General features: G+C 45.4%; 1 protein-coding gene across 1 annotated transcript in view; it reads left to right on the top strand.

The window, feature by feature from the left end:
- Positions 1–13289, top strand: part of LOC122934316 (solute carrier family 2, facilitated glucose transporter member 5-like) — a 61789-nt gene extending 48500 nt beyond the window's left edge. The window contains exons 9-12 of the mRNA XM_044289698.1: positions 1033–1134; positions 2359–2434; positions 11003–11130; positions 12720–13289. Of these exons, the coding sequence (XP_044145633.1) occupies positions 1033–1134; positions 2359–2434; positions 11003–11130; positions 12720–12917 (504 nt within the window). The 3' untranslated portion in view covers positions 12918–13289. The remainder of the gene's footprint in view (positions 1–1032; positions 1135–2358; positions 2435–11002; positions 11131–12719) is intronic.
- The last annotated feature ends 14472 nt before the right edge of the window (positions 13290–27761 follow it).

Raw genomic sequence — 27761 nt, 5'->3', positions numbered from 1 at the left:
AATCTATCTGTAGACTCTGCCATCATAGCAGGCCGACAGGCCTTTTAAATTTTCCCATTTAGAAAATACAGGTGTCACCAATGATACCGCTGATTCTGTTCCCAGGGAAGGCAGGCACAAGAAACTTGATTTCTCACACCTATTTCCTGAATGTGTCTGCTTACAATGAAGGAATTCATTAATGACTTACTTGAATCTGTTAGGCCCTGATGTAAAACACATACTGGCTGTGCACATGCGGACAAGATTAGGCATTTTTTATTATAGTGCCGGCGATGTTCGGTCCGCAAATTGCGGAATGCACATTTCCAGTGTCCGTGTTTTTTGCGTATCCGCAATTTGCGGATCTGCAGAACACTTACGGACGTGTGAATGGACTCTTAGGGTCCATTTACATGTCCGCAATTTCGTTTCGCATTTTGCGGAACAGAATTCCGGACCCATTCATTTCTATCGATGTCCATGGATCCGCAAAAACACACACGGACGTGTGAATGGACCCTTAGAAGTAGTGGAGGAAAATCAGGAGTGGGTGAAGTAAGATCCTCTCGGTTTGCTCTGTATAGTGCCTCAAGCCTACTCTGATCTGCCATTGTTGTACATGCAGCTCTAGCGATGGATGCAGGAAAGTCCGGGAAATACTGGTGAAATCTGCTCCTGGTGCGAGATAATGTGTCTTTTGTAGGTGTCTGGGATCTCAGGACAATTTTCTTTCAATGAGAGCTGTATTTGTGGCTCTTAGACCCAAATGAGGAGGCAAAAAGTCAGAAAGCAAGAGTCTTCACTCAATGCGTCCACTCAGCACCATAGTCAGGACATACCCCATCCTTATCCGCTAATTTTTGTATAGATTAAAAGTACTTTTTCTCCAGAATAAAGTAACAGATCGCTAATTGAAAGGTATTGTTACATTCATCTAAATCCTACAAGGTATTTATTACTGAATTTACTGGTCATATCCATCCGTGCAAACAGAAGATTGTATTAATTTCTAAGTAATGGAACTGAACATTGCACAAATTCTCTCCTCAGGCTCTAATAGTTGACCATTTGGGCAAAAGACGTATTTTGTTGGCTGGGTATGCATCCGTGATTTTATCACTGGGGCTTCTGACGCTCACAATTTCACTGCAGGTAACTCTCTTATTATTGCTCCCACAAAATCACCAAAGAGACCCCAAATCAGTTTCTATTACCAGTGTTAACAGCAGTACAGCAATTGTGAATAGTGGACATTTATAAACTACCCATAAAATTAGTCATAAATACCTGATCTTTGGGAGCTCCACCTTTAAGACCCCCAGTGGCAAATGATTTGCTCCAAATACATCTCCAAATGTTTTTTTTTTTCTCCTGGACCTATGGTGCCCACTATGGTATCAGAGCCTTAGTCCACTAGAGGACCAGCCCCTTTCTGCTAAATCCCACTCCCTTGTCGAGCATGTCAGAAAAAAGTGTGGAAACCCCAATATGTACCAAATAGTACCATTCTGCACCACTTTTTTTTTTTAGACAGCTTTTTGGTGCAGGCACATTAGTAAATCTGGGTCCATGTGAGCAGTGGCGTACATAAAGAAGTAAGGGCCCCATAGCAAGGATCAAACCAGGCTCCCCACACAGGACAGAAGGGTTTCTGCCTAAACCATTTTCAATGACCCTTGGGCCATTTTTTCCACTGCCTCATTTGCTAAAAGTTGTTCCTTTAGGGGGTAGAGTCCTGACCAAGTATTCCCCTCCAGTAGAAGAGGAGATAATCCCAACTAAGACTGGGCCCCCTCTTGCCCTGGGCCCCATAGCAGTCGCATGGTCTGCCACTATGGTAGTTACACCCCTGCTTGTGAGCAAAAAAGGTAGAAAAATGCCACAAAACAACAGCAACAACAAAAAAGTCTGTAGTTATTCTTGCATTTTTGAATGTTAAACAAAAAAAACATCAAAGCCAAATTCATATGAGCAAGGAACCTAAAAACTTAGGGAGAGATTTATCAAACGGGTGTAAAGTAGAACTGGCTTAGTTGCCCATAGCAACCAATCAGATTCTACCTTTCACCCGTTGATTTGTTGCAATGGGCAACTAAGCCAGTTCTACTTTACACCCGTTTGATAAATCTCCCCTTTAATTTTCCATGAAGCTGTGTGAAGTGCTCATGCATTACATACAATGAAGAGACTTACAATGACTAGTTATTTCCCTGGCCGACATCAAACCTCTGGGAACTAAAATTACAAGTAATGCAAATGTATGTAATCCTTGACTGAAATGTGTGAATTTTAGATTTTATCATAAACGTGTACTAAATCAAGTTTGTATTAGAATCATCGCTCCATGTAAATATACTATTTCTCATTAATACTCAGGACATGTTCTCCTGGATGCCATACTGCAGTGTAATCCTTCTCTTCATGTATACCCTATCATTTGGCATAGGAGCAAGTGAGTAATCACAGACTACGGTAGATTTGTTGAAATTTCTGCTACTGTCCCATAAATCTAAATGGGTCACCCACTAATCCATGTGCTTGATAAAATGCCTCCTTTCAGATAAATGGACCTGAATTTTAGTCACAGACATTTTTAAAACAAATCTGCCTTGTATGTACATATACCCTTTAGACTTTATTTATATGACTATATGAGACATTTAATATTTTCCCATAAATTGAGCCAAAAAGTTGCTCAATTTGGTGCACCTACAGTAGTTTTTAAGAAAGTTTCTGTGACTATTACAAGAAGGGATGTGGCTTAACTGGAAAGGAGTATGGTTTAATATGCAACATTATACGCAACATTTTTTGGCATAAGTTAGACAACCAATAGTTGGTATATCCCTGCAGCATATTTATCATCTAGCCTGTCTAAGTTTACTTCATCTAGAGCAGGCATGCTCAACCTACGGAAAGCGAAGCGCTAGTATAAACTCCCCCTTACTCTCTCGATTTATCCTCTAGAGCAGGCATGCTCAACCTGCAGCCCTCCAGCTGTTGTAAAACTACAACTCCCACAATGCCCTGCTGTAGACTGATATCTGCAGGCTGTTTGAGCATCCTGGGAGTTGTAGTTTCGCAACAGCTGGAGGGCTGCAGGTTGAGCATGCCTGATCTAGAGGATAAATCTAGAGAGTAAGGGGGAGTTTATACTAGCGCTTCGCTTTCCGTTATAGCATTCCATTCAAATGTGATTAATATGAAAAATAACGGAATTGCTATAACAGAAAGCCAAATGGAACACTTTAAAAGCATTCAGTTTTAATCAGTCCTAATAGAGTTGAATAGACAAAAAAAAAAAAAAGGTATCCAGCATTCCTTCGCGGTTCCGTTATTTTTGACGAAAACAAATGTCCTGTTTGCAGGACTTTTTTTTTTTTTTTTGGTCCAAAACAACGGAAACCGGATGCAATGCTGCTTTCCTTTTTTTTCTCTATTCAACTCTATTACGAAGGATTAAAACTGAATGCCTTAAACCTTAGGCTACATGCACACGACCGTGTGTGTTTTGCGGATCCGTTTTTTTTGCGGATCCATTGTAATAATGCTTATACTTGTCCGCAAACTAGAAAAAAATAGGACATGCACTATTTTTTTAGCGGAGCAACGGAACGGACATACTGATGCGGAAAGCACACTGTGTGCTGTCCTTGTTTTTTGCGGACCCATTGAAATGAATGGGTCCGCATCCTATCCGCAAAAAAAACGGATCGGACACTGAAACAAAATACAGTCGTGTGCATGTAGCCTTAAAGTGTTCCATTTGGCTTTCCATGACAGCAATTTGGTTATTTTCCATTGCAATCTCAATTGAACGGAGTGCTATAACGAAAAGCGAAAAAGATAGTATGAACTCCCCCTTAATCTGCCCTATAACTTTTCTGTTGTCGTTTTTTTCAGTGGTATACGCATTTTTGTGAATTTTTTATATTTAAAATATACTTAAAACAATAAATTTTTTCAGGAATTTCTCAACTCCCAAAGGGTTTCCTATGAGGAAAATGCCTGTAAGAATGCCATATACAAAAGTGTGTTGTGTTTTGACAAAAACAACAAAAAATGCTAAAAAAAAACACAATTGCAATGCAAAAAACACTACACTTTAACATTTCATAATTTACTGTAGATATTAAATCAACCCTCCAGTTGAAGAAAAAATATTCTAATAAACTGGGGGAGTCAACAGAACACTTAGTGTTCTGTAGATCCGCAAAAAACGGATCCACAAAAAGTACGGATGATGTCTGTGTGCATTCTGTATTTTGCAGAACGGAACAGCTGGCCGCTAATAGAATGGTACTATCCTTGTCTGTGATGCGGACATGTTATATTTTTTTGCGGAACGGAATTATGGACATATGGAAACGGAAAACACACAGAGTAGCTGCCGTTTTTTTGGCGGACCCATTGAAATTAATGGTACCGCATACGGTAGGCAAAAAATAAATAAAAAAATGGACACGGAAAGAAATTACGTACGTGTGTATGATCCCTTACGTGGTGACCTCCGTTTCATTTTTTCAGTTGCAGGCATGCCAATTTCCCTCCTCCTCTTCTGTCAACCACAATAGCCCCACTGCTTCTCAGGCTACCTGAGGAAAACTGTGCATTTGGTAGTCCAAGACACATCCTGCTTGTCCAGCCCTGTGCTTCCTGCTTGGCCAGTACTGCTGGCGTGAGCAGAGCTGGCCAATTGCAGGGCAACAGAACGTGTCTTGAACTACAAAATGTACAATGTGCATCATGTAGTCTGGTAAACTGTACAGCCATTTCAGGCAGATGAGGAGCAGAGGAATTGGTGATCTACACGGAAAAGGGGGTCACCATGTAAGTGTTATATGCCTTCCCCAGTTAATGTGAATTTTCTTTTAAACAGAAGGGATGCATTAAAGAAACATCTACTTGCATGAAAAAAAAAAGAGATAAAAACACACCACCCAAGAAAATGCAAAAACCACCCCAAAAAAAAAAAAACTATTTGGTGAGCCCAGCCTTCTAGGAAAGAGTGTTTCTTTGCTTGCCTTATGGTACAAAATATATGGTCCTGACATGAACTGTTCATACAGCAGTATGAATGAATCCTTAGTTCACTTCACTACTGCAGTATTTTGGATAATTATTTTCTTCAGAATTTGTAACCTGAAAACATACAGGAAAAAAACTGCGAAAACAGAAAAGTGTTGGAAATCTTTAATAAAAAGTCGCAGCGCTCTACCTTGCTTGCATTTTCCTATACATTTGTATATCGCTGAAGAAGTGGCTCAGGGGCATCATAAGGCCTCATGCACACGACTGTTGTGTGCACCCGTGGCCGTTGTTCCGTTTTCCGTGATTTTCTGCGGACCCATTGACTTTCAATGGGTCCGTTGAAAACTCGGAAAATGCACCGTTTGTCATCCGCCTCCGTGATCCGTGTATCCTGTCCATCAAAAAAATATGACCTGTCCTATTTTTTTGACGGACAGCGGTTCACGGACCCATCCAAGTCAATGGGTCCGTGAAAAAACAGGTATGCACACAAGATTGGCATCCGTGTCCGTAGGCTACTTTCATACAGACGGATCCGAAGATCCATCTGCATAAAAGCTTTTTCAGAGCTGAGTTTTCATTTCGTGAAAACTCAGATCCGACAGTATATTCTAACACAGAGGCATTCCCATAGTGATGGGGACGCTTCAAGTTAGAATATACTACGAACTGTGTACATGACTGCCCCCTGCTGCCTGGCAGCACCCGATCTCTCACAGGGGGCTGTGATCCGCACAATTAACCCCTCAGGTGCCGCACCCAGTTTTAATTTCATTGGTGGCCAGTGCGGCCCCCCCCCCCCCGGCCCCACCTCAGTCTATTGTATTAATATCATTGGTGGCCAGTGTGCGGCCCCCCCTCCATCCCTCTATTGTATTTATATCATTGGTGGCCAGTGCGGCCCCCCCTCCCTCCCTTTATTGTATTATCATTGGTGGCCAGTGTGCGGCCTCCCCTCTCCCCCCCCCCCCCTGATCATTGGTGGCAGCGGAGAGTTCTGTACCTGCTGCGATGTCTGTGACCGGCTGGGAGCTCCTCCTACTGGTAAGTGACAGATCATTAAAGAGGACCTTTCACTCGTATACAAACTAAAAACGAACTCTATCTGTGGGCCAGTCTATGAGCTGTGTGCTGCGATTGGCCAGCACTGCAGCAAGGGACACGCCTCCTACAAAAAATCAGTCCAATACAACAGACGGAGCTGAGACACCGGAGCCTATACCGGGCGAACGGAGCGGCACCCAGGCATACTAGTAAGTGCAGGGGGACCCCTGGGCGCCGCTCTGCCCACAGATAGAGTTAGTTTTTAGTTTGTATACGAGTGAAAGGTCCTCTTTAAGCAATGCGCCGCACAGACCTGTCACTTACCAGTAGGAGGAGCTCCCGGCCGGACACAGACAGCGCAGCAGGTAAGTATGATGCTTCTAATATTGCTAAGTAACCATGGCAACCAGGACTGCAGTAGCGTCCTGGTTGCCATGGTTACCGATCGGAGCCCCAGCGATTAAACTGGGACTCCGATCGGAACTCTCCGCTGCCACCAATGATGGGGGGGGGAGAGGGGAGGCCGCACACTGGCCACCAATGATATTAATACAATAGAGGGAGAAAGGGGGGGGCCGCACACTGGCCACCAATGATAATACAATAGAGGGAGGGAGGGGGGGACCGGGGGGGCCGCACACTGGCCACCAATGATAATACAATAAAGGGAGGGAGGGGGTCGCACACTGGCCACCAATGATAATACAATAGAGGCAGGTAGGGGGGGCCGGGGGGGCGCACACTGGCCATCAATGATAATACAATAGAGGGAGGGAGGGGGGCGCACACTGGCCACCAATGATATTCAAACTGGGTCTGGGTCTGCCCCCTGCAGCCTGGTGGCCCCTGATCTCTTACAGGGGGCTATGTGCAACACGCCAGACCTGCAGGGTATTAGCGACAGTGAGGTCACGGTATGGGCCATCAAGGGTTACTCACTTTCCTGAGGAGAACCCTGGGCAGGCATGCAACAGTGAAGGAGAGGTAGACACTAGTTCCTCTGGGGCACACTCTGTAGATAGGGACCAGGCCTGATGGTATATGAGGTGCCCTGAATGTTATAGTGCCTTAGGTAAGGTCCCTTTAAGGATCGTGACGCCAGTGCCTGTGACGGTGGCACACCGGTTTGCAGGAGGATTAAATGAGTACACAGTTGATGAACCAAACGTTGCTTTACTTGGTGAAAACAGTCCAACTTTGTACATGTAGTTACAGAAGAGGTTGATGCAGTCCTTTACAGTTCCAAATGCACAGCAGGTTTATGTCACAGCAGGTTTCTATCTTGCAAGATACTTGGAGGGTATATAATCAATGCTTTGCAGTGCAATGCTGCTCTATCCCCACAGCTATTCTAGCTGGCTGGATCCCAAGGCCCGGATGCCTAATTGCTGGCTTAAATCCTTGGTGTAAAATCCTTCCTCCAGTATTGGCACTTGACTAGGTTACAATACCTTCTTTTCCTAGCTGTCTTCACTGCTGGATTGGAAAGGTGGCTGCAGGTTTCTCCCAGGAGGTGCTCTCCTACTACTGGGGTATCTCAACTGAGCTATCCTTAGCCTCAGGAGCTTCAGGCTGACTAGGTAACTCCTCTAGTCCCCTGGAATACACTCTGTCTCCAAGCAGGCTGTACTCCTTCTAGCCTCCTGGTGCAGCTAGGAACCAGGACTATCTAGCTGCATGTCAGGAGGAGGCTCTCAGCATATCCTGGGCTGGTGCCTTCTCACTTCTGTCTCCACAGACTCCTGACTATGACCTAACCCCTCCCTGTCTGGGCCTGGACATTTATACTAGGGGCTCCCTATCTCCCTCTAGTGTCTGGAATGTCTAATTACACCCAACTAGGCCTGATAAGCATTAACAGGGGAAACATATCAATGCAAAAACACACATGAAATACATTACAATGCATGGATAAATGCAATATCACTGTCCCTTGTGAGCAGAAGTAACACGTTACCCAATTGACCCTTGTGTAGTGCCCACTCCTACCTAGTGGGACACTACATATGATACTCACAATTAACCCCTCAGGTGCGGTAAGAGATCGGGTGGTGCCAGGCAGCAGGGGGCAGTCATGTACACAGTTCTTAGTATATTCTAACTTGAAGCGTCCCCATCACCATGGGAACGCCTCTGTGTTAGAATATACTGTCGGATCTGAGTTTCACGATCTAACTCATATCCGACAGTATATTCTAACATAGAGGCGTTCCCATGGTGATGGGGACGCTTCAAGTTAAAATATACCATCGGATTGGAGAAAACTCCGATCTGATGGTATAATAGGGACTCCTGACTTTACAATGGGGGACGGATCCGTTTGCAATTGCACTATATTGTGTCAACTTCAAACGGATCCGTCCCCATTGACTTGCATTGTAAGTCAGGACGGATCCGTTTGGGTCCGCACGGCCATGCGGACACCAAAACGATTTTTTCTTCATGTCTGTGGAACCTCCAAAAATCAAGGAAGACCCGCGGAAGAAAAAACGGACACGTATCACGGACCTATGGACCCCGTTTTTGCGGACCTTAAAAAAAAACGGTCGTGTGCATGAGGCCTGAATGTCATACATTTTTCCAGTGCATGGGCCAACAGTGCACCACAACTGTGGTGTGATTCATGGGATTAGAAACAGAAAGGTTTCCTATTTTTATGGCATTTTTAAAAGGGGGTTTCAGTCATAGTTGAGTTTTTTCACAAACAAGTCACTTTTTTTTTGGGGGGGGGGGGGGGGGTTGCAGCAAAAAAAGGGATGTGGCCAAATGTTTGTACCCATTAATTGGCTTTGTGTAAAAGGTGCCAGCGATCACCTGATGAATGAGCCAGCTCTTGTTCTCCGGGTAATAATATTTCAACCAGCACCTAAAATTATCATTTCTGTGCAGCAGATTGGCCTGTGTAAACTGGGATCTGCTGCCCGACAATGAAACTGGATGGGGACAAGTGATTGCTGTAGCGATTGTTGCATGTAGCTCTCATCTCCCTGACGATCAGGCAATTATCAGAAATGTTTTGTTTGTTCCCGAAAATTGCCTGTTAAATTAGTCCATGCAAAAGCACCATTAGTCAATAGGGAGTTATTAATTGCACTATAAAACGTATGTATTCTGCGCCTTTTTTGTTGCATTTTTGCATTGTTTCCTTTTTTGCCAGGTTTTTTTGCCACATGCTCTAGGACTGACTTTTGTGGTGAATGTTAAAATTATTCAACTAAAAAATCCCACAAAAACACTTAAAAATAGCACATGAAATTCAAGGTGTTTTTACAAGCACAGAAAAATGGTCACAAAAAATATGTTTGAAAGAAGCCTGAAGGCCTAAAATTGAGCCTAAGGCCTCTTTTACACGGGCGTCAGTTTTTTTGCCCGGATAAGAGCCGGGTGCGTTGCAGGAAAATGCGCGATTTTCCTGCGCGAGTGCAAAACATTGTCATGCGTTGCACTCGCGTGAGAAAAATCGCGCATGTTTGGTACCCAAACCCGAACTTCTTCACAGAAGTTCGGGCTTGGGATTGATGTTCTGAAGATTGTATTATTTTCCCTTATAACATGGTTATAAGGGAAAATAATAGCATTCTGAATACAGAATGCATAGTAAAACAGCGCTAGAGGGGTTAAAAAAAATTTCTTAAAAATTTAACTCACCTTAGTCCACTTGATCACGAAGCCCGGCATCTCCTTGTGTCTCCTCTGCGCTGAACAGGACCTGGGGTGAGCTGCTCCATTAAATACCGGTTAAGGACCTGCGATTACGTCACTCCGGTCATCACATGGTATGTCACATGATCTTTTACCATGGTAAAAGACCATGTGATGACCGGAGTGACGTCATCGAAGGTCCTTAAGCTCTATTTAATGGAGCAGCTCACCCCAGGTCCTGTTCAGCGCAGAGGAGACACAAGGAGATGCCGGGCTTCGTGATCAAGTGGACTAAGGTGAGTTAAATTATTTTTTAATTTTTTTAACCCCTCTAGCGCTGTTTTACTATGCATTCTGTATTCAGAATGCTATTATTTTCCCTTATAACCATGTTATAAGGGAAAATAATAATGATCGGGTCTCCATCCCGATCGTCTCCTAGCAACCATGCGTGAAAATCGCACCGCATCCGTACTTGCTTGCGGATGCTATGCGATTTTCCCGCACCCCATTCACTTCTATGGGGCCTGCGTCACGTCAAAATCAGACAATATAGAGCATGCTGCGATTTTCACTCAACGCACAAGTGATGCGTGAAAATCACCGCTCATGTGCACAGCCCCATAGAAATGAATGGGTCAGGATTTAGTGCGGGTGCTATACGTTCGCCGCACGGATCGCACCCGCACGGAAAACTCGCCCGTGTGAAAGGGGCATAAGGGTACTTTCACACTCGAGTTTTGTGCGGATCCGTCATAATAATACAATTGTCTGCATACTTAACATAGCCAAGACGGATCCGTCTTGAACACCATTTAAAGTCAATGGAGGACGGATCCGTTTTCTACTGTGCCAGATTGTGTCAGTTTCATCAGACGGACACCAAAACGGAATGGAGACTGAACTGATGCAAACTGATGCATTCTGAGCGGATCCTTTTCTATTCAGAATGCATTAGAATGCAAACTGATCCATTTTGGACCGCTTGTCAGAGCCCTGGACGGATCTCACAAACGGAAAGCCAAAACGCCAGTGTGAAAGTAGCCTTAGTTGATTTACATACCATCATATATAAGGGCAAAGTATGTTAGTTTATTATCATATTGACATGACAGACTTTACCAACATAGCTGAAAACTTTATAAAGTTATACTTATCTGTCCTATATATAATTCTTACTTGTGGTCTACTTCTTTGCTATACTGAATTCAAACAGCCCCTCTCACTTTTCTATTGATATTCTTCCCAACAGACATTGTTATGTACGGTATGTATTGGTTTAATGTATACTTTCTTCTCTCAGGTGCTACCACCATACCTATCAGTCTGGAAATCTTTTCTCAAGAAGCTAGGGCTGCCGCAATGGTGATTGTAGGAGTATTGAACTGGCTGGGTCTGACTATCATTGGTATGGTCTTCCCCTTTGTGGTGGTAAGAAAGAACATTAAACAAAGCATTTTTGTTTTCAATAACTGACTAATGCTGACCATACACATTATAGTATAGGTCAAGGTGAAGCTTTTAGAGACCGAGTGCCCAAACTGCAACCCAAAACCCACTTATTTATCACAAAGTGCCAACATGACAATTTACCCGGAATACTACAGTCCAATACAGTATACCTTCCATGTACTTTATCATTTAGCTATAACAGCCTGCCTACATTCCATGTGCTGCCTGTGCTGTTTATAGTGCTCCCTGCACTGATGAATGGCAGGAAAAGTCTAAGGCATATTGGTACACCATACACTTTTTCCAGGGTGCGGGTGCCCACAGAGAGGGCCATAGGTTCACCACCACTGGTATAGGGGCTCCCTTTTTCCTGATGGCAGATGTGGGGAGAGATCCTCCCGTCATTGACAAATCCGGCGCCTGCGGCGTTCAATATAATCCTCGCGCCTGTGCACTCCATTATCCACTAGGGCAGAGGGAGCAGAGCGTTTAATGCGCATGCGCCGGCCTGTACCTCCCGATCTAGCCGGTAAACTGCCGCAAGATTGGGATGTACGGGCCAGCGCATGCACATTAAACGCTCTGCTCCCTCTGCCCTAGTGTATAATGGAGTGCGCAGGCGCGAGGATTATGTTGAACGGCACAGGTGCCGGATTTGTCAATGACGGGAGGATGGAATCTGAAGAACCTAGGGCGGGCCAGAGGGGTGAAAGGGGAGGGGTTAGATTTGAACAGCGACGTGGGGCATGGGCACCGGCCGCATAAACGCCGCCCTTGGGCACCTTCAGAACCTAATTAGCATATGGAATAAAAGCATTTTTACGAGAAAATAGGTGATGGACGGCAATATGAAAGGTAAGATTATAATATGGGGAATGTAATGGATATCACGATGTTTGTGGTGTATAATGGTCATTTTAGGTGAAAGACTCCCTTTAATGAAGGCTGCTGCCGCCCTTCCCACAAATACAGGCCAATAAATCGGCCTTTATACATATCAATTCAGAAGTTATAGCTGCCTCTGTCCCAAAAAACATATGTGGTCACTAATTTACCTCTCCTAGTCTGAGCTTAGTTGTTTTTGGCGAAGGGTGAAATGGGCAAAGTGTTTACCTCCTCTCATTGATGCTCTATCCTTTTCTTTGGCGCAACATTCACATGGTTTGTGGCATAGGTGTGTGAGAACACTTCCTTGATGTCTCATTCAAGTGGCCACACCACTTATTGACTAGACGGTGATGGCAAGACATCTCAAATTTTACTTTTGGGACACAATTTTATAATAATATAGGAAACCTTCATAGTTCATACATTTATTGGTCAGCCATCTAAAAATGTGTTGGCACTTAGCTATAGGCAAAGCAATGCTATGTCCACACAACCATTCAGCAGTGCATTGCAGGTCAGCAGTAGTGTATCCCTTGTGCCAATGTGTTGTACCCCTGTTAGACTTGGATCCCAAAAATGGCCACGTGCATGAGTAAGTCTGCTGAAGTGTGAAATATCAACCCGTTTCTTTCCTAGCAGTTTACCTCAGAATTGAAGTCTTCTTCTGTTTATCTTTCCAGGCCACTATGGAGCAGTTTTGTTTCCTCATCTTCCTCTTCATCACTGCCGTCTGTGGGACATTTCTTTACTTTTACCTACCTGAAACAAAAGGGAAATCCTGGATGCAGATAAAAGAGGATTTTAATAAGTACAACTTCAAAAACCAGCTGTGTATAAAAGACCAACCAAGTGTCAATGTTATATCTACCAGACTGTAACCCAAGAGAAGTTCATCAGAAGACAGTTTTCTGCTTTTGATTAGTCAGCCTGAATCTAATGTAAAAGAAGCATACGTAGTTTGCTAATATGTTTATGGACGTATCTAACAATAAGCATGAATCCTTACATTTCACAGCACACATGTGACATCAACAAGACTGAATATTTTCATTTGTACGATGTCCTTTCATGAATGCTCAGTTACTACAAAAGAAGCAGCCTTGTTATATTTTTGGTTATAGCGCGACTCATATACTATGTGCTAATATCTAATTATATCTATTATATACTGATAACATATATTGTGCATGTGTATTGAAAAATTTGGTCTAAAAGTTTAAAATAAACTTTTTCTGTGATTTATATGATTATATTTTCACCCGCACAATGCTCCATTTTGTGTAGGATGCCCTTGTGGTGCATGTGGACCGCGCCGACATCTTCCACCGTATGCATTTTTTTGCTGGGGATAGTCGTTTGCTGCGGTCCACATGCGGTGGGGCTGCTCCCCCAATGAAAAACACGCAGGGCCGGTGCTACCATAAGGCAGACCAAGCGGTTGCCTTAGGGCGCACCCTGGGGGAGGGTGGAAAAATGTGACATGAAGGGGGAGAAATGTAACATGGGGTCTGATGGCTGACATTGGGGGCTGATGTCTGACATGGCGTTCTGATCTGAGGTCTGATTAACATTGAGGGTCTGATTGGGGCTGTGAGCTGAGGTCTGATTAACATTGGGGGTCTGATTGCTGGTCTGACCTGAGGTGTAATGGAAAATATTTTTTTCTTATTATCCTCCTCTAAAACCTAGGTGTGTCTTAGAGGGCGAAAAATATTGTCCTTAAACCAGCCATTGTCTGAAGCAGAGAGAAGAAACCAGGACCACAGAGAGGAGAAGCGAGGGGGGGGGGGGGGGGGGGGCGCCAAAATGTAGCTTCGCTTGTGTTGGCAAAAATCCTTGCACCGGCCCTGAAAACACGCTACAGTGTTAGGGGTTGAGCAGCTCCCCCAGATTTGCCACTATATTTCTGTGTTTGTGTCTAAAAGTTTAAAATAAAAAGTAGAATGTTTAACTCAAAAAATCTCAGTATGGCCAGTTTTATTGCAGCATGTTTGGTCCAGAAAACATGGTCTATGTGATTGCCACAGGTCTTAGGTATCTTGCATATGACCATAATACTGTGGCAGTTTGCTTCTATAAATCTCAATAATTCAATAGTCCAATAATTCCAATAACAATAAAGACCACCTGTCACCAAGAAAATGTAGTGCAATCTACAGGCATGGAGAGCTGAGCAGTTTTGCCCCCCTCGCAACCCCCCACCTCCCAACTTAAAAAAATAAATAAGAAAGGTACAATATCAATAAATCAGCAAGCCACACCTCTAACTCCTTCCAATACATAACTATACTTGTCCAATCCGATCCAGTGCCCACTGTCATTGGTAAATATTAGGGATGAGCGAACTTCATATTTTGAAGTTCGTGTTGGGGCATATACTGAATTGCATTATGGATTCCGTTACCACAGATCATAACGCAATTCCATGACGGAATGCATAACAGAATGCCTTTAGAGGCATTCCGTTTATCATTCCTTCATAATAAAAGTCTATGGCCTGCATAACGGATCCGTCCAGTTTCCGTTATGCAGGAGAGGACTCCAGCATAACTAAAACCGAACGGATCCGTCATGCTGGCCATAGACTTCTATTATGACGGAATGAATAACGGAATTCTTCTAAAGGTATTCCGTTATGCATTTCTTCATGGAATTGCATTATGGTCCATAACGCGCACTCCTTTTACACCGTTGTCAGCTGATTCCACATAGATGTCTACAGAACCTGTTCTATTAAACACTTATACAAGTAGAGCCCCTCGACAGAGTGGAGAGGGTGTCAGCAGTAGTGATGGACGATCATCGGCCGGGACGATGCACGAACGTGATCAAATGTTCGCGAACCGCAAGTTTGAGTCGGGCCCCATTCACTTTAATGGCAGGCGAATCTGGAGCCTAGAAAATTTATATTTTAGGCCATGGGAGTACATTCCCCAAAAATTAGCCATTCATCTGAAAGAAAATATCAAGTGATTATGTGGCTGGAGGTATATTAAACGGTCATTGGATATGAATTTTACTGCAGGCCAGTACAAATAGATGTCAAATACGTATGTTTAAAAGAACAAAAAATATAAAATTGGATTAAAAACATGGCTAACGAAATCCTCCCTCTTGAAAAAAAAAACTATGATAATAGTTAAAATTCGATAACACATGGTCGTGGTTTTACTGTTGGCGAGTTAGATTACAGGCCCCAAAAATTATGCATTCAACGTACATAAATGATCAAGTGATTATGTGGCCGGAGGTATATTAGACGGTCAATGGATATCAATTTTACAGTAGGCCTGTGGACTACAGGCCCCAAAAATTATTCATTCACCGTACAGAAAAGAACAATTGATAATGTGGCTGGAGGTATATTAGGCTGTCACCGTATAACAATTTTACTGTTGGCCAGTTAGATTACAGGCCCCAAAAATTTAGCATTCAACGTACATAAATGACGGTTGCTGCTACAACACGTGATGGCTTTGCAAACAGCAGGAACACCCCCAAGCATCCACGATGCCCGGACAGCATTTCGTGCAGCGATCCCTAAGATGACACCCACAGATGACATCGAAACATACCTGGCGATGTATGAGAAAGTGGCCACCAGGGAAAGGCTGCCCACTGAGCAGTGGGCTGAGGTCATTGCTCCTTTCCTGGCATCAGAGTCTCAGCGTGTGTACTTCGATTTACCGGACGATCAAGCAGCCGACTACCCAAAGGTAAAGGGGGAGATTTTGGCAAAACTGGGGGTGAATGTGCTGGTTCGGGCCCAGCGGGTGCATCAGTGGGAGTTCAACTCGGCTGAACCCGTGAGATCCCAGTATTATAACCTGCTCAACCTTAAGTGGCTACAACCTGACATGCTGAGCCCCACTGCTATGCTGGACCGGTTGCTAGCAGACAGGTTCTGGAGGGCTCTGCCACCCCCTCTCCAGCAATGGATTGGTCAGGTCTCTCCAGGTAATGCGCTGGAGATGGTCAACCTGGTGGAGCACTATAAAGGCTACCCGGAACTTACAGGGGGGTTCTTTTGGGAGGGGGACACTCAAATCCCGTGTCCCTCCGCCCCGGACCCCGCGACTGGTGCCCACCAAACCTGCCCGGGATTAGGCCCCTGTGGACCCCGCTCCAATGGTCTGCTGGCGGTGTCGGGCGCCTGGCCATGTTTGAGCGGAATGTCCACAGCAGGGGGAACCCATGGACACGAACTATGGCTTCCGTCAATTATTGTATGCCAGGAAACTGTGTGCCGTGGGTTTTCTGGAGTCTCTGAACCACCTGTGCCAGGTGGAGGTGGGAGACACTCCAGCGGAGGCTCTGTTGGACTCGGGGAGTCTGGTGCCCCTGGTAAGGGCTTCCCTGGTACGTTCCGCTGAGTATACTGGCTGAAAAGTAGGGGTCATGTGTATACATGGGGACTTAAAAGACTACCCTACTGCTATGGTGTCTCTGTCCACAGTTTCTGGCAGGTGGACCTACGAGGTGTCTGTCGCAACCAACCTTCACTATGAACTTATAATAGGGAGAGACTTCCCGGGTTTCCCGGCACTGTTGCCGGCTACGAGAGTGACTGATACCCATGTGACAGGGGTAACCCTAGAAGAGTGGCCCTGCTCAGGGGGGAGATCAGAACCCTGGGAACCTGAGTCCAAAGGGCCAGCGGTAGGGGTGACCGCCACTTCGGTGGAAGAGGGGGAAACAACCCCGCTAAGTGTAATTGTGGGAGACATGGAGGACTTGGCGTCGGGGCCTGAGCTGGCGGACCTTTAATGTCTCCGGAGATAATTTTGGTACTGCACAACGCCGGGATCCAACCTTATCCCGGGCCCAGGAAAATGTACTAATAATAGATGGTGAACCACAACAACCAGGGGCAGAGTCGGTGTTCCCCCGTTTTGTGGTTCATCAGGATACGTTGTATCGGGTAAATCAGCTGAGAGGTGAATCTATTGAACAGTTGGTGGTGCCCCAAGCTTATCACAAACTTGTGTTAGAGTTAGCCCAACAGCATGTTCTCGGGGGTTATCAGGGAATGCAGAAAACACAGGACCGGATACTACAACGGTTTTACTGGCTCAGTGTGTTTAAAGAGGTAGACGAGTTCTGTAAGTCTTTCCCGACCTGTCAGGCAACTAGCCCCCAGCACCTTTTTCGCAGTCCCTTGGTGCCTCTCCCGATCATCGAGGTGCCGTTTGAGCGAATCGCTATTGACCTAGTAGGCCCAGTACCGAAGTCCGCTAGGGGACATCAACACATCTTGGTTGTCCTTGATTACGCCACTCGGTACCCGGAGGCAGTGCCACTGCGACATACATCGGCGAGACTTATAGCCAGAGAGCTAATGGAAATGTCCTCCCGAGTGGGGTAACCTAAAGAGGTCCTGACTGACCAGGGGACCCCTTTTATGTCCAAGGTCATGAGGGAACTCTGGAAGTTACTGCGTATTACACAGTTACAGACGTCTGTGTACCATCCACAAATGGACGGACTGGTTGAAAGCATCCAGCATGCATACACTCCAGGAAGTTGTATAAACCGCAAAGTGATGCAGTATGGGAAGGGATTTAAAGGGATGCAATCAGTGCAACTACATGACAGCTGAGAGAGGCTAACGAGATGAGAAAAGGAAAGCAAAACAAAAGGAACCACAAGGAGGAGGTTCTGAAGGACGTCTGTCAGAGCTTCTCAGATGTCTGGTGGTGACAGTACCCCTCCTTCTATGAGTGGACTCCGGACACTCAGAGCCCACCTTCTCAGGATGGGACCTATGGAAAGCCCTGATGAGACGAGTGGCCTTAATGTCCGTCACTGGGACCCACATCCTCTCCTCAGGACCATAACCCTCCCAATGAACGAGGTACTGGAGAGAACTGCGGACAACACGAGAATCCACAATCCTAGAGACCTGAAATTCAAGATTACCATCAACCACAATCGGAGGAGGAGGCAAAGACGAGGGTACAATGGGTTGGACTGAAGGTTTTAATAAGGACTTATGGAAAACATTATGGATCTTCCAAGTCTGAGGAAGATCAAGACGGTAGGCAACAGGATTGATGACGGACAAGATTTTGTAAGGCCCAATAAACTTAGGACCCAACTTCCAGAAGGGAACCTTCAATTTGATATTCTTAGTAGACAACCACACCAGATCACCAACATTCAGCTCCGGACCAGACACACGTCTCTTATCCGCCACACGCTTATATCTCTCACTCATGCTCTTTAGATTATCCTGAATCTTTTGCCAAATAGATGACAAAGACGAGGAGAATCTGTCCTCATCAGGTAAACCAGAAGACCCCTCTCCAGAGAATGTCCCAAACTGCGGATGAAACCCATATGCACCAAAAAATGGTGACTTATCAGAGGACTCCTGACGACGGTTATTTAAAGCAAACTCAGCAAGGGACAAAAAAGAACACCGATCCTCCTGATTCTCCGCCACAAAACAGCGCAGATATGTCTCCAGATTCTGATTGACGCGGTCTGTCTGACCATTCGACTGCGGGTGGAAAGCAGAAGAGAATGACAACCGAACCCCCAAGCGAGAACAGAAAGCCTTCCAGAATCTAGAAACAAACAGTGTGCCCCTATCAGAGACTATATCTGAAGGAATGCCATGCAATTTGACAATGTGATCAATAAATGCCTGCGCCAGCATCTTAGCATTGGGCAAGCCAGGAAAAGGAATGAAATGCACCATTTTGCTAAAACGGTCCACCACCCCCAGAATCACAGTCTTCCCCGAGGAACGAGGCAGGTCCGTTATGAAGTCCATGGACAGATGTGTCCAAGGACGGGAAGGAATGGGTAACGGAAGGAGAGGACCTGATGGCCGTGAATGAAGGACTTTGGCACAAGCGCAGGTCTCGCAGGCTGCCACAAAACCCTCAACCGACTTACGAAGCGCCGGCCACCAGAATCTCCGAGCGATGAGATCCACTGTGGCTCTTGCCCCCGGGTGCCCAGCAAGGACAGTATCGTGGTGCTCCTTAAAAATCTTGTGTCTTAAAGCGAGAGGCACAAACAACCTCCCAGGAGGACAAAGATCAGGAGCCTCTGACTGGGCTACCTGAACCTCTGCCTCCAATTCAGGATAAAGAGCAGAGACCACCACACCTTCAGCCAAAATGGGACCCGGGTCTTCAAAATTCCCACCTCCCGGAAAACAACGTGACAGGGCATCCACCTTCACATTCTTAACCCCAGGGCGGAACTTGACAACAAAATTAAACCTTGAAAAGAACAAAGATCATCTTGCCTGTCTCGGGTTCAGACGCTTGGCTGACTCCAAGTAGGCCAGATTCTTATGGTCAGTAAACACGGTAATAGGGTGTCTGGCTCCCTCTAGCCAATGGCGCCATTCCTCAAAAGCTAACTTGATGGCAAACAACTCCCTATCTCCCACATCGTAATTTCTCTCTGTGGAGGAGAGTTTCTTCGAGAAAAAGGCACACGGTCGCCATTTGGCAGGAGAGGGACCCTGAGACAAGACCGCACCCACACCCACCTCAGAAGCATTAACCTCAACTATGAAGGGTAGAGAAATATCAGGTTGTACCAAGATGGGAGCGGAAGCAAAACTCTCCTTGATATTAGAAAAGGCCTTATGCGCCTCTACCGACCAGGAGGAAAAATCTACCCCCTTTCTAGGTCATATCAGTGAGTGGTTTAACAACAGAGGAATAATTCAAAATAAACTTCCTGTAATAATTGGCAAAACCCAAAAAACGCATCAGCGCCTTCTGATTCTCAGGAAGCTCCCACTCAAGCACAGCGCGGACCTTCTCGGGGTCCATGCGAAAACCAGAAGCGGAGAGAAGAAACCCCAGAAATTTAATTTCTGGAACCGCAAACACACATTTTTCCAGTTTAGCGTACAATTTATTCTCCCGCAGGATGAGCAAGACCTGACGTAAGTGTTCCTTATGAGTTTTGAAATCAGGAGAAAAAATCTAAATGTCATCTAGATACACTAATACAAATTTCCCCATTAAATGATAAAAAAAATGCTGTTCACAAAATGCTGAAAGACGGCTGGAGCATTCATCAAACCAAAAGGCATAACCAAATTCTCAAAATGGCCCTCAGGGGTATTGAAGGCCGTCTTCCATTTGTCTCCTTCTCTGACCCTGACCAGGTTGTATGCCCCTCTTAGATCCAACTTGGAAAAAACTTTAGCCCCAACAATCTGGTTAAACAGGTCTGGGATCAGAGGAAGCGGATAAGGGTCACGAATTGTGATACTGTTCAGCTCCCTGAAATCCAGACATGGTCTTAAAGAACCATCTTTTTTCTTAACAAAGAAAAAAACAGCGGCAACAGGTGACTTCGAGGGTCGTATGTGTCCCTTTCTCAGACTCTCAGAGATATAAGCACGCATAGCGACCCTTTCAGGTTGGGAGAGATTGTATAAACGAGATTTAGGCAGCTTGGCGCCTGGGGTGAGATTAATAGGGCAATCGTACTCCCTGTGAGGGGGCAATTCCTGAACACCACTCTCAGAAAACACATCCGAAAATTCAGAGAGAAAAGATGGTACAGTCTTAGTAGAAACCTCATGAAACAGATGTCGTGAGGCAATTCTCTCTGCAAAAGTCACTCCAACCATTTATTTGCCTCGCTTGCCAATCAATGGTGGGGTTATGTTTAGTGAGCCAGGGTAGCCCCAACACTAGAGGAGTAGGCAACCCGCTTAGGACGAAACATGACACATCCTCAACATGAGTATCACTCACAATCAAACGGATATTGTGAACTATGCCCTTTAACGATTTCTGAGAAAGTGGAACGGAATCAATAGCAAAAACAGGTATATCCTTTCCCAAAGTGCATACCTGGAAACCATGAGTTATAGCAAATTGATTATCAATGAGATTGACAGCTGCTCCACTATCTACAAAAATCTCACAAAAAATGTTCTTGCTCTCTAGCGCCACCCTGGCAGGTAGGACAAAACGGGAACTACAAGCAAACGGAAAACCTTCAATTTCCGCATCAACCTTGCCAATAGTAACAGATGGAACGTCTTTAGAGGATTTTTTTCTTTTTGTTTCTTTATTACTCTCAAAAAACTGCCTGAATCTCCTAGAGGGACAAACATTTGCCAAATGATTTATACCTCCACAACAGAAACAAACCTTCCTATGAGAGCTGAATCTTCTATTGTCAGAGGCAAGCAAACCCAGCTGCATGGGCCCTGCTCAGAAGGGATTGAGAGCGACTGAGACCCCTGTGCACTGAATGAGACCGCCGCACTGTCCTTGGACTGAGTATGACAGGAAGGAGTGATCTCTCCTCTCTCTCTAAGACGCCTGTCAATACGAACAGGCCCGAGACATGGCAGAGTCCAAGGAGGTAGGTCTCTCATGAAAGGCAAATGCATCTTTCAATCCCTCTGAAAGACCATGGCAAAATTGACTTCGGAGTGCAGCATCATTCCAACCAGTATCAGCTGCCCATCTCCGAAATTCTGAACAGTATATCTCTGCGGACTGTTTACCCTGGCATAAAAGACGTAGTCTAGACTCAGCCAGAGCAATACGATCCGGATCATCATATATCTGACCCAGGGCTAAAAAAAATTCATCCACTGAACAGAGGGGCCGTGCCCCCACCGGCAGCGAAAAGGCCCAGGACTGAGCGTTATCCCTGAGCAGCGAGATGATGATCCCCACCCTCTGCTCCTCATCACCAGAGGAATGGGGAAGTAGGCGAAAATGGAGTTTGCAAGCCTCTCTAAAACGAACAAAATTCTCACTACCCCCGGAGAACGTATCCGGGAGCGAGATCTTAGGCTCAGAACAAACTCCATGAACGCAAGCTGAACCGGTCACCTGAAACTGAGAAACAGTCTTACGGAGATCTGCTACCTCCAATGAAAGACCCTGCATGTGTTCAGTCAAAAGTGAAACCGGATCCATGCTTGAGACGGTTTTGGCGGTTTATAATGTCACGGAAGGTGTATAGAAAACTAGAAGACACAAAATGAAGATCCGACTGACTGGATCCAAAACTAAGGAACAAAAGGGAGAGCCCTGCAACAGACCTGGCTCTCTCCCTAACTGCTCAGCCTATGCAAAAATCTCAATGGTAGATGATCGCATATCCTCGTACCTCGACTGTATAACACCTGAACACCCTATAATAGTGAGGGGACACAACCACCGGCTCCCTACACTTGATACTGAGGGAGTCAGGGTCACCTGGGATCCAGCAAACAGGAAAACACAAATGAATGAACAAAACGTATCTGTAGAAGACTCAGTAGTAGCATCCAGCATGCATACACTCCAGGAAGTTGTATAAACCGCAAAGTGATGCAGTATGGGAAGGGATTTAAAGGGATGCAATCAGTACAACTACATGACAGCTGAGAGAGGCTAACGAGATGAGAAAAGGAAAGCAAAACAAAAGGAACCTCAAGGAGGAGGTTCTGAAGGACGTATGTCAGAGCTTCTCAGATGTCTGGTGGTGACAGGACCTCTACTGGGTTTTCGCCCCTCGAATTGCTATATGGCAGACATCCTCGTGGTTTGTTGGACGTAGCCAAAGAGGCGTGGGAATAACAACCCACTCAGCATAAAAGAGTCCTTGAGTATGTTACCAAGATGCAACAGCGGATAGAGAGCATTTTGCCTCTTGTCATGGAGCATATGGAGGCCGCTCAGCGAGCCCAGAGTCGGATCTATAATCGGCAGGCCCGGGTCCGGATATTTAACCCGGGTGCTCGGGTTTTGGTTCTGGTGCCGACCGTGGACAGTAAGTTCTTAGCCAGGTTCCCTACGAGGTACGTGAAAGAATTGGAGACGCATATTACAAGGTACACCAGCCGGGGAGGCGAAAGCCGGAGCAGTTTTACCATGTTAATTTACTAAAACCTTGGAAGGATAGGCAAACCTGTACAGAAGACAGCCCGCGGCCGGGCTTTCTAGGGCAAGAGGTTCTGGCTCTTCTGTCTGATGCAAAGGCAGCGGTTGCCACAATAAACATTGCTGACCAGGGAGTTTGTTAGTCGGAACACGGATGTGTTCTCGGACATCCCTGGACGCACTTCCATAATCCAACATGACATTGTCACTAAGCTTCAGGCCAAAGTCCGGTTAAAGCCATACCGGGAGCCCGAGGCTCGGCGAAAAGCCATCTCGGAGGAAGTGCAGATCATGCTGCAGCTAGACGTCCTTGAGGAATCTAAAAGTGAGTGGGCCAGTCCTATAGTCTTGATTGGGACGTTACGATTTTGTAACGATTTTAGAAAGTTGAACGAAATATCTAAATTCGATGCATATCCCATGCCTCGGGTAGATTAACTAATTGAGACGCTAGGCCAAGCTAGGTATTTTTCTGTTTTGGACCCCACCAAAGGGTACTGGCAGGTACCCCTGACGGAGGCTGCCAAAGAGAAAACTGCCTTCATCACACCAGAGGGGCTGTACCAATATAAGGTATTACCATTTGGCCTGCATGGCGCCCCTGCCACTTTTCAGCGGCTAATGGATATTGTACTTCGTCCACATCGGCGGTACACCTCGGCTTACCTGGACGATATTATCATTCAAAGTACCGACTGGGAAAGTCACCTGCCCCAAGTACAGGCCGTAGTGGACTCCGTTCGAAAGGCGGGACTAACAGCTAACCCAAAGAAATGTGCAATAGGGTTAGAGGACACTAAATACCATTGGGCGCGGAGTCATCAAACCCCAAGTAAACAAAATAGAGGCGATACGGAATTGGCCCGACCTGCCACCTCTAGACAAGTAAAGTCGTTCCTGGGAATGGTGGGCTATTATATGAGGTTTGTCCCCCATTTTGCCACTTTAGCGACTCCATTGACAGGGCTCTTAAAGGGATGGAAGTCCGTGATAGTCTGCTGGAATGACCAGGCTTTCTCCGCTTTGAAGTCGGCCCTGTGTGGGTCCCCGGTTTTGGTGATGCCCGACTTCAAGAGGGAATTTGTGGTACAGACCGATGCCTCCGAAGTAGGTCTCGGTGCAGTACTGTCTGAGGAAATCAACGGGGAGGAGCATCCCGTTGTCTTCTTCAGCCGTAAGCTTACTCCAGCGGAGACCCGGTACAGTATAGTGGAGAGTGAGTGCCTGGCCATCAAGTGGGCACTCGAGTCTCTCCGATATTATCTGTTGGGGAGAAAGTTCCGTCTGGTGACCGACCACTCCCCTCTCAAGTGGATGAGCCAGGCCAAAGAGAGGAATGCTCAGGTCACCAGGTGGTTCTTGTCTCTACAGAACTTTAAATTCTCCGTGGAACATAGGGCAGGCAGGTTACAGGGAAATGCAGATACCCTGTCCCGGGTACACTGTCTGGCGTGTGTTCACCCCCTCAGGGTTGAACAAAGGGGGGAGATATGTAGGAGGGCGCAAGGGTTCATCATTGACGGAAGGTACGTGTCACCGAGGTTCCTGGCCTCGGTGAGATAAGAAACGGTAATTTTGTGTGTCAGCGGCAGCTAGTGCTGGCTGGCACTGTTTTACTTAGTGTGGCTGTAAAGCCAATCCGGGCCAGTTCTTATTGGAAGCAGCCAATGAGGATGGCTGTTCCCCACGTCCAGGCCAGGTTTTGGTCTGGGGTTTAAAAACCCAGCCAGCAGCTCAGCTGGGTGTGGTATGTTCCCCCAAGTGACAGTGGGGATGTGGGAGCTCTGTGTTTTTGGGAGCTGCATGAGAGCTGCCTGCTGGGAGTCAAGCACCCTAAAGCCTGCTGTGGTCTGCCAGGTGATTTATGTTATTTTTGGGAGCTCTTGCTGTGTGAACTAACACCAGGACTTTTTTCTTTTCTGCCTTTTCTGTGTGAATAAACACTGGACTTTTGTTTTTTCAACCGTGGTCTTGCCTCTGTATTGCGTCCGCTTACCCTGCCTACCAGAGCAAATCCCTACAGTACCCAGCCAGACCACACAGAATATTTCCCACAGTCCCTGAGATCTGTTGGAGATGTAATAAAGAGATAGACACAATGTTACATGTTTGGTGGGGATATGACATGGTTAAACCAAAGACTACTCATAACTCCCCCCCAAGTGGCTCTCCTCTCCATCCTGCCGGGCTACATTGCATCCCAGAAAAAGAGTCTAAGATTCTTCATCACAGCAGCAAGATCGGTAATACCCAGGCACTGGCGTACGACAGATATACCTACCTCGAGGGAATGGTACCAAGAAATGCTACACATTGCTAGAATGGAAGAAATCTTCTCAAATGCTAATAATCAGTGCTCTAAATATACTGTATGGTCAAGCTGGTTAGAATTTCAGTCCTCTCCGAATCTTCCCACATTGCTCTCCACTTAAGTAATTCCTTATGGGATATAGAGGGACACTTACATCAGGCAGTCACCCCTTTATTCCCCCCCATTTTCCCCCCCTCTTTCTCCCCCCTCTTTCACCCCCTCTCTATTCTTTCTCCTTCTTCTCCTATCTTAATCACTTCCTTTACTCATCTTCTCTCCTACCGCAATCACTTTACATTCTTTACTGGAAACCTAGAAGCGAGGTTTATTAACTTGCACTTTGTGATTACCCTGTATGGTCTATTTAATACACCAGGTGGTATTGTAAAATGCACTTGTGTATATGCCTTTTGATGATATATTAATTCCCTGCTGGCGATAACATGCTTTATTGTTATGTTAAAATCTAAAACTCAATAAAAATTGTTTAAACATAATCGAAAATGCCTAATCTTGTCCGCAATTGCGGACAAGAATAGAACATGTTCTATTTTTTTCGGGAGCCACGGACCGGAAGAGCGGCGATGCTCTCCAGAAAAGCAGATGCGGAGAGCACATAATGTGCTCTCCGCATCCATTCCGTCCCCATAGAGAATAAATGGGTCCGCACCCAATCCGCAATTGGCGGAACGGATGCAGACCCATTAAACGGACGTGTGAATGGAGCCTTAGTCTGGCTCCTGTGGAGGCAGGTGCCAGTGAGTTCCTGTTCCTCTGGCTCCCCCTGCTGTTCCTTGGTGGTATTGCGTTTACTTTGGCTGTGACTTCTGGATCTGGTATTGTGACTATGTTTTCTGGCTTCTGGCGATTTAGCCCTGAATTTCTCTCCTGGCTTTTTACTTCTGTCTCTCTCATTTGCTTCTGGCATTCTAGGTACATCATTGACTGACTGGCTTTTGAGCCTGGTACCGTACAACTACTCTTATTGTGTCTGTTTGTTTATTCCCTGTTTGTGTGACGATAGGTCATCAGTATAAATGGCTGGACAACCCCTTTAAATAATAACAAATGAATAACAAGTCGAAATATATACCACAAAGTAATCTTTATTAGAACTTAGAATAAATAATATAAAAAATGGGCATCACAATCTTAAAAAAGATATTAAAACCAACAAAGATCAATGGTCATTATGCTGCAAAAGAGATTGTTATTGTCCAAGAACTGTTATCTAAGTGTATCAAGTCCAAATAAAATTCAAGAATCCCAGGGAATGTAGTTAAAGGGGTTGTCTCATCTGCGACAATAGGTGAATATTGCTAGGATATTCCCCCATTGTCAGATAGATTGTCTATATCGAGAACGGAGCAGGCCAAAGTGGTGACTGGAGGACTCCTAAAGTAAGTAAAAATAACTACCTAAATTGAAACAGAAAACGATACACAGACCCATATAGGATTAATAACAATGCAGCAGCAGACCACCGGCTTGTTATCCCGATGTGCGTTTTGCAGTCAGCTTTCTTAAGGGGGGGGGGGGCGCTACAGTTCTACAATGGATGGCCAGTCCATCTCAGGAGTGTGGCAGGTGCCAGAACCAATTAACCCTTACCACATGCAGCCTTCAACCTTCTGGAATATGTCAATTCTTCTTTCCCTCAGAGGTTGGTTCTTATCAAAGTTTCTTTTCTGGAAGATTTCATTCACAGGGATGGTGTCTACCTGGTGAAGGATTCTTTTATCTTGCTTCAGCTTGTCACATTTGCCATTTATCCCATTGAAAGTGTATGGTTAGCATCTCAGTGAACATCCTAAAAACTTCAGAAGTGAACCATAACATATTATAGCATTAACTGTTTAACAGTTCACTCCAGGTCACTCCACAGAGAAATTCCAGATAGCTTCCTAAAGTCACTAGTTAAAAGCTCACCTCTAAATCAATACATCCAGACATTCAGCTCTGTATTCTCCCCAGCATGCCATAAATTTCATGTTATATTGATTACGATTAATGTAATTAATAAATACAGCAAATGTAGATTTCTTACCATCCCACTTGAGGATGTCATCAATATACCCCAGAAATAGTTTCAAATGACTCAGAAATGGATTATTAATGGTATAAATGGTAATCTCCTTCAAAACCGCATCCTCATTGCTGCCCCTGACCGCTGACGATACCATTTATTACCAAATTGAAATGCGTTGTTAGATAAAACAAACCCTAGTGCATCACAAATAAATTGCTTGCATATTTCCTCCCTGTCTGTAGGGTCCCAAATGTCTAATCCTTTGTATACTCAAATCTTGTGAGATCCAGGTATACAGACTTCTACATCAATAGTATCTAACGTAAACTCTTTCCTCTATGTAAAGGACCCCAAGGAATTCAGTAAATCTTTAGTATCCACCATGATGGTATGCCATCCAATAGCGGTCTCAGGAACCCATCCAGGTACCGAGACAGAGGCTCAGTGACTGAATTGAGTCCTGAGACTATAGGTTGACCTGGACGTTCAACAAGGGACATGTATTTTGTGA

This window comes from Bufo gargarizans, chromosome 1, assembly GCF_014858855.1.
Source record: "Bufo gargarizans isolate SCDJY-AF-19 chromosome 1, ASM1485885v1, whole genome shotgun sequence".
NCBI lineage: Eukaryota > Metazoa > Chordata > Amphibia > Anura > Bufonidae > Bufo > Bufo gargarizans.
The sequence above is the reverse complement of the archived record's forward strand: the minus strand, read 5'-3'. Positions and strand labels throughout refer to the sequence as shown.